The following is a 13628-nucleotide window of genomic DNA, read 5'->3' on the forward strand; positions in this document are numbered from 1 at the left end:
CCCCTGCTTATTGTAACAGAGCGTCAGACCTCAGAGGAACGATACAAAAACGAAGGAAAATTGCTCTACATCACGGTTTTCATACCGGTGTAACAAAGACAATAATTAAATAAATCGCATCGAATGACTGGCTTTCATGCCAATGAATAATTATACGTCGTAAATGAACGAAAATTCAAATTTAATAACTACCAACCCAGAATGGTTTATACGCATTGGACAATCTTGGCGCACGTGAGTCGTGAGGTGCATGTGTTACATTTTTTTTCAAATTTGACACAGCAAATATCAGTGAACTAGCGACTAGTTTTAGAAATTTAACGAGAAAGCATCTGCGAGCATTGGACGTCCAAATGATTACGATACCACCGCCACGTTTACTTGCGTAAAACGATGAAACACGGGCCAATATTACCACCACACTTGACAGAGAAAAGGTTTTACGAGTGTGAGTCAATTAATTAAAACATTTTTAGTTAGTGGTACTAGGTACAAAATTATTGAAATTAAGCAATTATATGTAGGCTATTCCACAGGATTGAAGTAGACTTGTAAAAAGCGTGACTTAAATATGAAATCACAATTTTAAGCGCGATATCTGCTCGATACTGAAAGAGCAGCATCTAAGGAACCCCTGAAATCATCTCACGAAGACTCTAGGCGAAGAAAAAAAAGATAACGCCCGTAAGCATAGAATTGCCTTTTCAAGAACTTCCAATCAACACTACAGAAACAGTTCTTAACGAGTACACTGAATCAACATTAGATAGATCGACCCAGTCTTTAGAACGATTTTGAAAGGGTCATAAAACGTCAACATTGTCAAGTCTTATTCTTTTTCTCCCAAGCTTCCGGCGTATACGTCTTCTGCGTGAACGCGTGGATGTCCTTCATCTCCTCTGCTAAAAGTTCATTCACCATTCTTTGCTGATCGAGACGCGATTTTCCTGCGAAAGCTTTGGACACCACGACGACGCTAAAACTGGTTCCGCACATATTAGGGGAGATATCGTCGACCTGAAGGTAACTAGCATCCAATCCGGCTTGCAACTTTTTCTCAATCTCCTCACCAGTGACCATGATAGAAGAGTAGCGATCAGGTCTGCAGTATAACTAGAATCTGGAAAAGTAAGGAACGTACTGAAAAGATGCGTAAAAATGAGGGATGCAAAATATTTTAAGAGATATGGTTGATCACAATAACTATAGGGCAATATCAATATTTAGAACCCAATTCGGTTTGGGCCAATGAGTGTCTTATTCCATTAAGCTGTAATTGGCTACTGCCATCACCAACAACAATAGGCGAAATCTCTTCAGAATATCGGCATTGCGGAAATACGCTTCCTACGCGGTTGAGAAAGAATCACACATAAAATGTCTTGCCTCGCATCGAGCACACAAGTACTAAAACATACGACCGCTCACAGTGAAGTAGAGTATTCGGCAGAGAAAATGAACTGTACAAATTTGAGATTCTTCCGACTCAAATTTCAGACATTGAATCGGGCATTACTGGCATAGGACATAGTTACGCAGTGATTGCTATTGCACCATCGAAAGTCTGCTCTTAAAATCATGAGCCCAACTACCATCCGGATCGCGTGATTCTAAATTGTGAAAGCTTGCATGGGCAGCGAGCAAGGCCCGCAGTATTACAGAAGTTATAAGTATCAGAGTTATCCTTAAACATGTTCACTGCACGTGGAAATTAGAAAGTCCGAATGCGATAGCTTCAAATATCCATGAAATGTATGAATATTTAGAACAATTCTACAGTGACATTGCTATCAGAGACAATCAGGACAGGAATACCACTTTCTTCACGACTGAACTCACAAACGACTCATTCCATTATAATTTAGCAAATTTTCTGACATTTGTAATGCATACCCTCAGAATTGTCTTATATTTACAAATGTTGTTCTTTTTTTAATTCTGGATACATTAAAAAAAATTAGATTGAAAAATTTCCAGCGGTTCGAAAGATAATACGATTCAAAATTCTCATGTCACTAGGTGGCGCTGCATGCAAAAATCTTTAAAATCCATATTTTTTGCTGTAATGATGGTGGAGAATCAATTAAAATGTCTAGTTATACAATGTTGAGGCCAAACAATTGAAAAAAATCAACATTTTCGCTCTAAACTCGAAGAAAAAAAGTTACGGACAAAACAAAATTGGGACAACTGCTGTCATCTGGGCCGAATACTTGCATGAAATTTCCTACGCGGAGAAAATATATGACCTACCATTACCATTTTTAACGAATTGCCTTCAGAAGGATGAGTTATTACCTTTTCTGGATTCAATAGTGGTATAAATTACATACCAATATGAAATATCTTATTTCCAGCCGAAATTTGTGTGATGTGATCGCATTTCCACCAATACACCATTGCTTCGATCAATTTGACCCTGTCAATATATCTTATCGGTAGGGACACTTATACTTTGTTCCGAAAGATAAGTTATACCTTTTCTGAATCTAATAGTCGTCTATTTTACACCCAAACTGGAGAGAACTTATTTTGAGGTACACAAGTAACCCTAAAATCCAACTGAATACGTCGGATCTGATCGCTACAAAAGGCAATTCACAATCGCTTCACGCAATTTGACCATGCCAATATATGTTATCGGTAGGGTAACTTATACTTTGTTCCGGAAGATAAGTTATACCTTTTCTGAATCTAATAGTCATCTAATTCACACCCAGACTAGAGACAACTTCTTTTGAGGTACACAAGTAACCTTAAAATCCAACTGAATACGTAGGATCTGATCGCTACAAAAGGCAATTCACAATCGCTTCACGCAATTTGACCATGCCAATATATGTTATCGGTAGGGTAACTTATACTTTGTTCCGAAAGATAAGTTATACCTTTTCTGAATCTAATAGTCATCTATTTCACACCCAGACTAGAGACAAGTTATTCCGAGGTACACAAGTAACCTTAAAATCCAACTGAATACGTCGGATCTGATCGCTACAAAAGGCAATTCACAATCGCTTCACGCAATTTGACCATGCCAATATATGTTATCGGTAGGGTAACTTATACTTTGTTCCGAAAGATAAGTTATACCTTTTCTGAATCTAATAGTCGTCTATTTTACACCCAAACTGGAGAGAACTTATTTTGAGGTACACAAGTAACCCTAAAATCCAACTGAATACGTCGGATCTGATCGCTACAAAAGGCAATTCACAATCGCTTCACGCAATTTGACCATGCCAATATATGTTATCGGTAGGGTAACTTATACTTTGTTCCGGAAGATAAGTTATACCTTTTCTGAATCTAATAATCATCTATTTCACACCCAGACTAGAGACAACTTCTTTTGGGGTACACAAGTAACCTTAAAATCAACCAAAATATGTCGTATCTGATCGCCACAGATGGCAATTCACCATCGCTTCGATCAATTTGACCATGCCAATATATCTTGTCGGTAGGGTAACTTATACTTTGTTCCGGAAGATAAGTTATACCTTTTCTGAATCTAATAGTCATCTAATTCACACCCAGACTAGAGACAACTTCTTTTGAGGTACACAAGTAACCTTAAAATCCAACTGAATACGTCGGATCTGATCGCTACAAAAGGCAATTCACAATCGCTTCACGCAATTTGACCATGCCAATATATGTTATCGGTAGGGTAACTTATACTTTGTTCCGAAAGATAAGTTATACCTTTTCTGAATCTAATAGTCATCTATTTCACACCCAGACTAGAGACAAGTTATTCCGAGGTACACAAGTAACCTTAAAATCCAACTGAATACGTCGGATCTGATCGCTACAAAAGGCAATTCACAATCGCTTCACGCAATTTGACCATGCCAATATATGTTATCGGTAGGGTAACTTATACTTTGTTCCGGAAGATAAGTTATACCTTTTCTGAATCTAATAATCATCTATTTCACACCCAGACTAGAGACAAGTTATTCCGAGGTACACAAGTAACCTTAAAATCCAACTGAATACGTCGTATCTGATCGCCACAGATGGCAATTCACCATCGCTTCGATCAATTTGACCATGCCAATATATCTTGTCGGTAGGGTAACTTATACTTTGTTCCGGAAGATAAGTTATACCTTTTCTGAATCTAATAGTCATCTAATTCACACCCAGACTAGAGACAACTTCTTTTGAGGTACACAAGTAACCTTAAAATCCAACTGAATACGTCGGATCTGATCGCTACAAAAGGCAATTCACAATCGCTTCACGCAATTTGACCATGCCAATATATGTTATCGGTAGGGTAACTTATACTTTGTTCCGAAAGATAAGTTATACCTTTTCTGAATCTAATAATCATATATTTCACACCCAGACTAGAGACAACTTCTTTTGGGGTACACAAGTAACCTTAAAATCAACCAAAATATGTCGTATCTGATCGCCACAGATGGCAATTCACCATCGCTTCGATCAATTTGACCATGCCAATATATCTTGTCGGTAGGGTAACTTATACTTTGTTCCGGAAGATAAGTTATACCTTTTCTGAATCTAATAGTCATCTAATTCACACCCAGACTAGAGACAACTTCTTTTGAGGTACACAAGTAACCTTAAAATCCAACTGAATACGTCGGATCTGATCGCTACAAAAGGCAATTCACAATCGCTTCACGCAATTTGACCATGCCAATATATGTTATCGGTAGGGTAACTTATACTTTGTTCCGAAAGATAAGTTATACCTTTTCTGAATCTAATAGTCATCTATTTCACACCCAGACTAGAGACAAGTTATTCCGAGGTACACAAGTAACCTTAAAATCCAACTGAATACGTCGGATCTGATCGCTACAAAAGGCAATTCACAATCGCTTCACGCAATTTGACCATGCCAATATATGTTATCGGTAGGGTAACTTAAACTTTGTTCCGGGAGATGAATTATACCTTTTCTGAATCTAATAGTCATCTATTTTACACCCAGACCAGAGACAACTCATTTCGAGGTACACGAGTTACTCTAAAACCCACCTGAATATGTCGTATTATCGCTACAGAGGCCAATTCACATTCATTTCACGCAATTTGTCCATGCCAATATATGTTATCGGTAGGGTAACTTATACTTTGTTCCGGAAGATAAGTTATACCTTTTCTGAATCTAATAGTCATCTATTTCACACCCAGACTAGAGACAAGTTATTCCGAGGTACACAAGTAACCTTAAAATCCAACTGAATACGTCGGATCTGATCGCTACAAAAGGCAATTCACAATCGCTTCACGCAATTTGACCATGCCAATATATGTTATCGGTAGGGTAACTTATACTTTGTTCCGGAAGATAAGTTATACCTTTTCTGAATCTAATAATCATCTATTTCACACCCAGACTAGAGACAAGTTATTCCGAGGTACACAAGTAACCTTAAAATCCAACTGAATACGTCGTATCTGATCGCCACAGATGGCAATTCACCATCGCTTCGATCAATTTGACCATGCCAATATATCTTGTCGGTAGGGTAACTTATACTTTGTTCCGGAAGATAAGTTATACCTTTTCTGAATCTAATAGTCATCTAATTCACACCCAGACTAGAGACAACTTCTTTTGAGGTACACAAGTAACCTTAAAATCCAACTGAATACGTCGGATCTGATCGCTACAAAAGGCAATTCACAATCGCTTCACGCAATTTGACCATGCCAATATATGTTATCGGTAGGGTAACTTATACTTTGTTCCGAAAGATAAGTTATACCTTTTCTGAATCTAATAATCATATATTTCACACCCAGACTAGAGACAACTTCTTTTGGGGTACACAAGTAACCTTAAAATCAACCAAAATATGTCGTATCTGATCGCCACAGATGGCAATTCACCATCGCTTCGATCAATTTGACCATGCCAATATATCTTGTCGGTAGGGTAACTTATACTTTGTTCCGGAAGATAAGTTATACCTTTTCTGAATCTAATAGTCATCTAATTCACACCCAGACTAGAGACAACTTCTTTTGAGGTACACAAGTAACCTTAAAATCCAACTGAATACGTCGGATCTGATCGCTACAAAAGGCAATTCACAATCGCTTCACGCAATTTGACCATGCCAATATATGTTATCGGTAGGGTAACTTATACTTTGTTCCGAAAGATAAGTTATACCTTTTCTGAATCTAATAGTCATCTATTTCACACCCAGACTAGAGACAAGTTATTCCGAGGTACACAAGTAACCTTAAAATCCAACTGAATACGTCGGATCTGATCGCTACAAAAGGCAATTCACAATCGCTTCACGCAATTTGACCATGCCAATATATGTTATCGGTAGGGTAACTTAAACTTTGTTCCGGGAGATGAATTATACCTTTTCTGAATCTAATAGTCATCTATTTTACACCCAGACCAGAGACAACTCATTTCGAGGTACACGAGTTACTCTAAAACCCACCTGAATATGTCGTATTATCGCTACAGAGGCCAATTCACATTCATTTCACGCAATTTGTCCATGCCAATATATGTTATCGGTAGGGTAACTTATACTTTGTTCCGGAAGATAAGTTATACCTTTTCTGAATCTAATAGTCATCTATTTCACACCCAGACTAGAGACAAGTTATTCCGAGGTACACAAGTAACCTTAAAATCCAACTGAATACGTCGGATCTGATCGCTACAAAAGGCAATTCACAATCGCTTCACGCAATTTGACCATGCCAATATATGTTATCGGTAGGGTAACTTATACTTTGTTCCGAAAGATAAGTTATACCTTTTCTGAATCTAATAGTCGTCTATTTTACACCCAAACTGGAGAGAACTTATTTTGAGGTACACAAGTAACCCTAAAATCCAACTGAATACGTCGGATCTGATCGCTACAAAAGGCAATTCACAATCGCTTCACGCAATTTGACCATGCCAATATATGTTATCGGTAGGGTAACTTATACTTTGTTCCGAAAGATAAGTTATACCTTTTCTGAATCTAATAGTCGTCTATTTTACACCCAAACTGGAGAGAACTTATTTTGAGGTACAAATTGCAACGATTTTGGTCAGAAAATGAAGGTTTTCGTCTTTCGGTAGAAGCAGCCTACCCGTACTGTTTTTGTAACAGACCGTACCATGGCGAATTGATAGTAGAGTGTGAATCGTGTCACGAATGGCTTCACCCACAATGTGTCCTACCAATTGAAAGTGAATTTCGCTGCTATTCCCAGCAGCAATGGCAACGATGTCATCTTGCATGTTCCAAGACAATTCCTGATCTGTCTGACGGATTGCCTGTCATTTATCATGTTACGAGGTTTGACCAACACGCTTCAGAGTCAACGAATACGGTTGCGATCAAATCAGAAGGCTTTATTGAGCCGGTATTTGACACTGATAACGGTGCAGCGAATACGGAACAGCCATGCACCTCTTCCGATATTCGCCACGGGAGAAAAAGATCAAAAGCTGAAGTAGAATCTTCTAATGAAGCATTGCTGGATTTACTCGACGACGAAGCAACAAAAGCGTCTAAAGATCGAGAGCCTATGAAATCGTCCACACTCAAAGCATCATGCTTTGTTAAGTCTGGGTTTAACGCTGATAACAGTGCGACGACTACGGAACAACCAGACAATTTTTCCGACATTAGCCATGACAGCAAAGGAATAAAAGTAGAATCTTCCAGTGAAGCGGTGCTGGGTGTACTCGACGACTATGCCACGAAAGCATCTAAAGATTCCAAGTCTGGACCACCAAGGACGCTGCCCATCAAACACGAAACGATACAAGCTTTGGGACATTTCAAAGTCCCCATTGGGGAAATTGAAAGTCTTTCCTCTGAGGTGAATATAAAGGATAATTTCGAAATTTCATTAGACGCATGGAAAAGTCTTACAATAAATAGAAAAAATCATGGATTTTCCGACGATTCCGATTACGCTTCATATTTCTCCCAACGAATCAAGGAAGTATACGACTGCTGCGTGCCGTGCATACAAAATCATTACCTTCGCCACCCGGAGAAGGTCTTGGAGATAATAGATTCATCAGATTGGTACTACGAAGGCAACATCAAATTTTATTGTAAGCATAAATCTTGCTGCGGCTGTCGAGTAGAAGGCTCAATAAAAATATACTCCGGTCTCAGTAAAATCAAATGTGAGATAGCAATTTCTCAGACACGAATTCACGAATTATGTGTGAAAAGCAGACCCGTCAACAAGTCCTTGCGCAAGAAGTTGGAAAACGATTTACAATTCAGCTCGGCCTACGATGTGCATCGAAGACTGCACGAAACTCTGAGCGATACTGAACGGATTTTTGGCTCCCATACTTTTGTGCCTGCGCCCGGAGTATTACGTAACCTCAAGTACAACTCAAATATATCTGACACATTTACCTCCAACTGGATGGTTAATATGGAGACTTTGAGAGTACGTTACGAATCTTGTGGAACTAATTTTATAAGATCGTGGTCTGGATATCCGCCACAAGTAATAATTTGCAGCGAAAACCAGATCAAAATTTACCAAGACATTGCGCCGACAGATATCCTTTATATCGACGGAAGTGGCGGCATTTTGACAATCAGCGACTCTGATGGGGGAAAGTTTCAAATATACACGCTGCTAATCAGGAATCCTTTCCCCGCAGGAATATCTCTACCGGTTTCTTCATTGGTAACAAGCAAACATGACACTGGGACTATGACCAGATTCTTGAATCGGTTTATTCAACTAACATGCAAGCGAACGTATCCGGTATTACCTGGTCTTATTATTACTGACGGAAGTATGGTATTATGGAATGCGACCTTGTCGCAATTTTGTGCTGAGACAAGATTGCAGTACTACAACCGATGCTTTCGCGTCGTTACGGGTGATGCTACGGCTGCGGATCTGAATAAACCCATCGTGCATAATTGTCTGAGTCACTCAATGCGAGCAGCCAAAATCATGTGTCGCAAACATTACGGGGTGAAATTGTGCTCAACAGCTATGTGCTGGATACATAGCATTTTTTTCTGCAATACGTTGAAGGAGTTGGACAATATTGTACACAATATATTTGTCATACTACTGAGTCCCAAACTCGACAGCGTTATTGAGACCCATTTCAATATCCTTCACGAACACCATATCACAACATGCAATTGCGACAGTGCTGATATGCAGATATGTGCGATCAAGGATAGATCAGATACAGAAGATACATTGTTTGGTCAGGGTCTAAAGAAAGCGGATTACAAACAAGAAGAATCTTCTCCATTTCACAGGAGATACAGGGAAATGAAGGAAAAAATTGAGAACATGATCACCGTTGAAGGCAATCAAAGCGATGGAAGTAATCCCTATTATTCAGAAAAATTTGCGGATAAGATGTTGAATATTGTACTGGGGCGTGTCGCGGCAACTTCAAATTTGATGCTCGGAGATTTGGGCCGACATGACCAAAATAAGGCCGGCCAATCTGATATTTACAAAAGCGCCGCTGATCGATATACTGAGACCTTGTGTGACGGGAAACGTACAATGTACACAGATAACAATACACAAGGAGTGATTGAACAACATTTTAAAACCCTAAAACATGACTTTTTGAAAGGAAGGATCAATCGCCTGGACAAATTTGTGGAAATTTATGAAAAAGAAATTTGTCGATCAGAAAAGATATTCGCCGACCACGTATATCACCTTGGATATTCATCAAAGAAAGCAAAACGATGCGACAATGACAAAGTTGATGCTAAACATGTCAAGCGCCGTCCGCAAATTTTTATCACCGGAAAATTCAAAAAGAGGTCGCAAAATAAGAAATCGATTTACGGCAGCCCCGGAATGAAGCAAAAGATCAAATATCGCTGTGTAGCAATTACCAAGAAAGAACACAAACCCAATCTTTACGAAGAACCCGATGGATTTCAAAATATTAAATTATTTTGTGAGTCATTATGGTATTCAATACCACACACCGTTGCATCGTTGGGAACAATTGCATTTCGCCTGGGGGACGGGCATCGAGGCAATTGGCAAGACATAAACTCGGTGTGTGCTGACCCGTTACCCAACACCCTACTGTGTATGCAAAAACTTTCATCGAGGCGAGTCCCGAAAGGCTGGCTTTCGAAAAGTATAGTCGATTCATATTTGAATGCCATGGTCAACAGCACAAATTTGTGTGCTGGACGAAAAAAAAATTGCGCAGTCCCGTGTGATGTCACCAGGAGTATTATTGACGGAAGAGATTTTAAAAAATTTCATCGTCGACTGGAAAATGATGACGGCGAAGTGTGCGACCTGTTGCTGTTTCCACTCATATGGGAAGATCACTTTATACTCATTTCATTTTCAAAGGCAAATAGCCAAATTGCGATTATAAACTCCCTGGCTGATCACAAATTATCAAGTTTTTTGGTATCAAAGTTGAAAAGCACTTTCAAGGTTTTTTTTCTCCGGAAATTCAAAATTGACGGACTCCAATTCGAAATGAAATGTTTGGTAAAGCAGACTGACGGAATGAGCTGCGGCGTTTGCGTTTGCTTGGCTGCCAACGCTCTGTGCAAGGGGATATTGCCACCGACATTACCAGATATGATGCGTAGTAGGATCGAAATCATCTTTTTCGTCTTTGCTAATTCAACACAGTCTCCGCTTCTTTTGATGAAGGCTGATAAGCATGGAGTCCTCACTAAAGCATATCCGGCATTGAAAAACACCCGAAATACATGCTGGTTTAATGCTGTGACACAGTCACTATGTCACATTTTGAAGGAGACGAATTCGTTGATGTCGTTCAAACCAGGCAATAAATATGCCGAATTATTGAAGCTGGTAACGACAAGACAGGAGATTGCTGATGATTTTTATGACTTATCGGTCAAAGAAGCATGCGATTTCTGCGATTTCGTGTATGGCGATCAGTTGGATTCTGAAGAGTTTCTATCATCTCCTTACGTATCAACTGCCTTGGATTGTTTCAACTGCGTACCATTCGTCAGCGTCGAACGTGAATCCCAATGCTGCAGCTGTGGTAATTCAATTTATAAGCAGAATAATCGAAGAATAGATCTGATGCTCCCAGTGTCCAGTTCTTCCACAAGCGTACAAACTTGTTTGGACCATTTCAAAAACGAAATCGATTTCAGACATTGTAGCGTTTGCAACTCCGCCAATAACTTGGTCAGAATTAGTTTGACGTCGATCTCTAATGTTCTAATCATTTCGTTGGCAAGACAATCAACTGGCACCTCAACAGCCGCTACGCCAATTCAAATTGACGAAAAGATTGAAGTATTGCTTCAAGATGGTAGTACCCGTACATATACTTTGAAATCCGCAATAACTCATAAAGGTTGCAATGATGCTGGCGGTCACTGGATGTCGTACTCGTTCAATTGCCTTGGAGGGGCTATATGTTTCAACGACTATCAGGTACATTTCGTGGACGTCAAAGAAGCCTTCGATTTCATCAGAGCAAATAGGCAAATATTGTTCTACGCAGCTTTATTGTAAAAAAATCAATCGCCCGTTCTTTCATTTTCGCTGATAATAAAAATTATTGTTTTTACACCTGAACATCGGTCATCACTCATAACCAATGTTCCCTCTAATTTTTCACGAGTCTGCGCAAACACGTCAACTTACTGCGCAGGCCCATGAACAACAGTGCGCAACCAGGCCCCCATAAGGTGATAAACCGAACTACTGGGGGGCTTCGCCCCCCAGACCCCCCTTGGCGACTACGTTTTTTGCCGCAACTTTTCATCTACATTGGGTGTCCCTTTAGTGCAATGGTTCTTAACCTTTTTTCCTCCAGCGCCCCCTTTCAAAAATTATCGTGCTCCAGCGCCCCCCAACCGCATATTGTAAGGAATGTAATAAAGACAATGAGTAAGAGGGAGGGCCGTAACAGCACTTCGTCATCCCCCCTAAAAATGATTGCCTTGCGCACCCATAGCGTGATAAACCAAACTTCCGAGGGCTTCGCCCCCAAGAACCCCGTAGCGTGATTTCGATGATCAGCAAAGTTTGTGTGGCATGGTCGCCCAGGTACCAAAATTTTCTATAATGCATGAATGAATAGGTGGTAATTACATATACAAGTCGCTATAAACTTTTTATCCTCTCAGGCCACTTAATCAGATTTACCAGTAGCGCTGATTGAGCTGTTGTATGGGAAGATGGAGGGCACGTAATTAATAATTAAACATATTCGGGTGTGCCCGTAGGTACAATCAATTAGTTACCAGGGCCGTAACAGCAATTCGTCAGCCCCCCAAAAACGTTGGTCCTAGCCCTCCCCCCATCGGGTGATAAACCAAACTTCCAGGGGGCTTCGCCCCCAGACCCCCTTTCGGCAATCCACTATTTGCTGATACTAGTCATCTACATTGGGTGTCCATTTACTGAGCCAGGTATTTCCGCCTAGACGCGCGAAGCGCGAAAAATTTCAATAATTAATGATTGAATTGGTAAATATGATCGGGAATTGCATGTATATTGATATCAAATTTTATCCTCTCTCTGTTCACGTAAACAAATTTACCGGTAGAGCTGAGTGATGTGTGATTGAAAAGGTAGGACCCCTCAATAATAATTATACATCTTCGGGCTTATACCCGTGGGCAGGAACGAAACGGCACTTCTAAAGGCCCCCCGAAAAAACTTGGGTCTTGGGCTCCCATAGGGCGATAAACCGACCGCCCCCATCACGTTGTTCGTTTTGCCACGAAATCAGCTGTACTGTTTAGCGAGCCAGTGAGAAGTGCGAAAACTTTCGATAATTCATGATAAAATCGGTACCTCAAAAGAAGTTGTCTCTAGTCTGGGTGTGAATTAGATGACTATTAGATTCAGAAAAGGTATAACTTATCTTCCGGAACAAAGTATAAGTTACCCTACCGACAAGATATATTGGCATGGTCAAATTGATCGAAGCAATGGTGAATTGCCATCTGTGGCGATCAGATACAACATATCCAGGCTGATTTTAGGGTTACTTGTGTACCTCAAAAGAAGTTGTCTCTAGTCTGGGTGTGAATTAGATGACTATTAGATTCAGAAAAGGTATAACTTATCTTCCGGAACAAAGTATAAGTTACCCTACCGACAAGATATATTGGCATGGTCAAATTGATCGAAGCGATGGTGAATTGCCATCTGTGGCGATCAGATACGACATATTTTGGTTGATTTTAAGGTTACTTGTGTACCCCAAAAGAAGTTGTCTCTAGTCTGGGTGTGAAATAGATGATTATTAGATTCAGAAAAGGTATAACTTATCTTCCGGAACAAAGTATAAGTTACCCTACCGATAACATATATTGGCATGGTCAAATTGCGTGAAGCGATTGTGAATTGCCTTTTGTAGCGATCAGATCCGACGTATTCAGTTGGATTTTAGGGTTACTTGTGTACCTCAAAATAAGTTCTCTCCAGTTTGGGTGTAAAATAGACGACTATTAGATTCAGAAAAGGTATAACTTATCTTTTGGAACAAAGTATAAGTTACCCTACCGATAACATATATTGGCATGGTCAAATTGCGTGAAGCGATTGTGAATTGCCTTTTGTAGCGATCAGATCCGACGTATTCAGTTGGATTTTAGGGTTACTTGTGTACCTCA

At 39.8% G+C, this 13628-nt stretch overlaps 2 protein-coding genes across 3 annotated transcripts in view; both read right to left on the bottom strand.

Annotated features, from left to right (window-relative positions):
* LOC145453504 (B-cell receptor-associated protein 31-like) overlaps positions 1-13628 on the bottom strand; it is a 457607-nt gene that overhangs the window by 63444 nt on the left and 380535 nt on the right. The window lies entirely within an intron of this gene.
* Positions 7-2067, bottom strand: LOC145453544 (bolA-like protein 2). The gene has a single exon (XM_080331511.1). It carries the CDS (start codon positions 1078-1080, stop codon positions 823-825), a length of 258 nt encoding a protein of 85 aa, XP_080187637.1. The 5' UTR covers positions 1081-2067; the 3' UTR covers positions 7-822.

Source organism: Botryllus schlosseri, chromosome 13, assembly GCF_051294905.1.
Source record: "Botryllus schlosseri isolate E-star chromosome 13, Bs_hap1, whole genome shotgun sequence".
In the NCBI taxonomy this organism is placed as follows: domain Eukaryota; kingdom Metazoa; phylum Chordata; class Ascidiacea; order Stolidobranchia; family Styelidae; genus Botryllus; species Botryllus schlosseri.

Excerpts from the sequence above, each read along its gene's own strand:
- LOC145453544 (XM_080331511.1), bottom strand. The coding sequence starts at position 1,080 with ATGGTCACTGGTGAGGAGATTGAGAAAAAGTTGCAAGCCGGATTGGAT.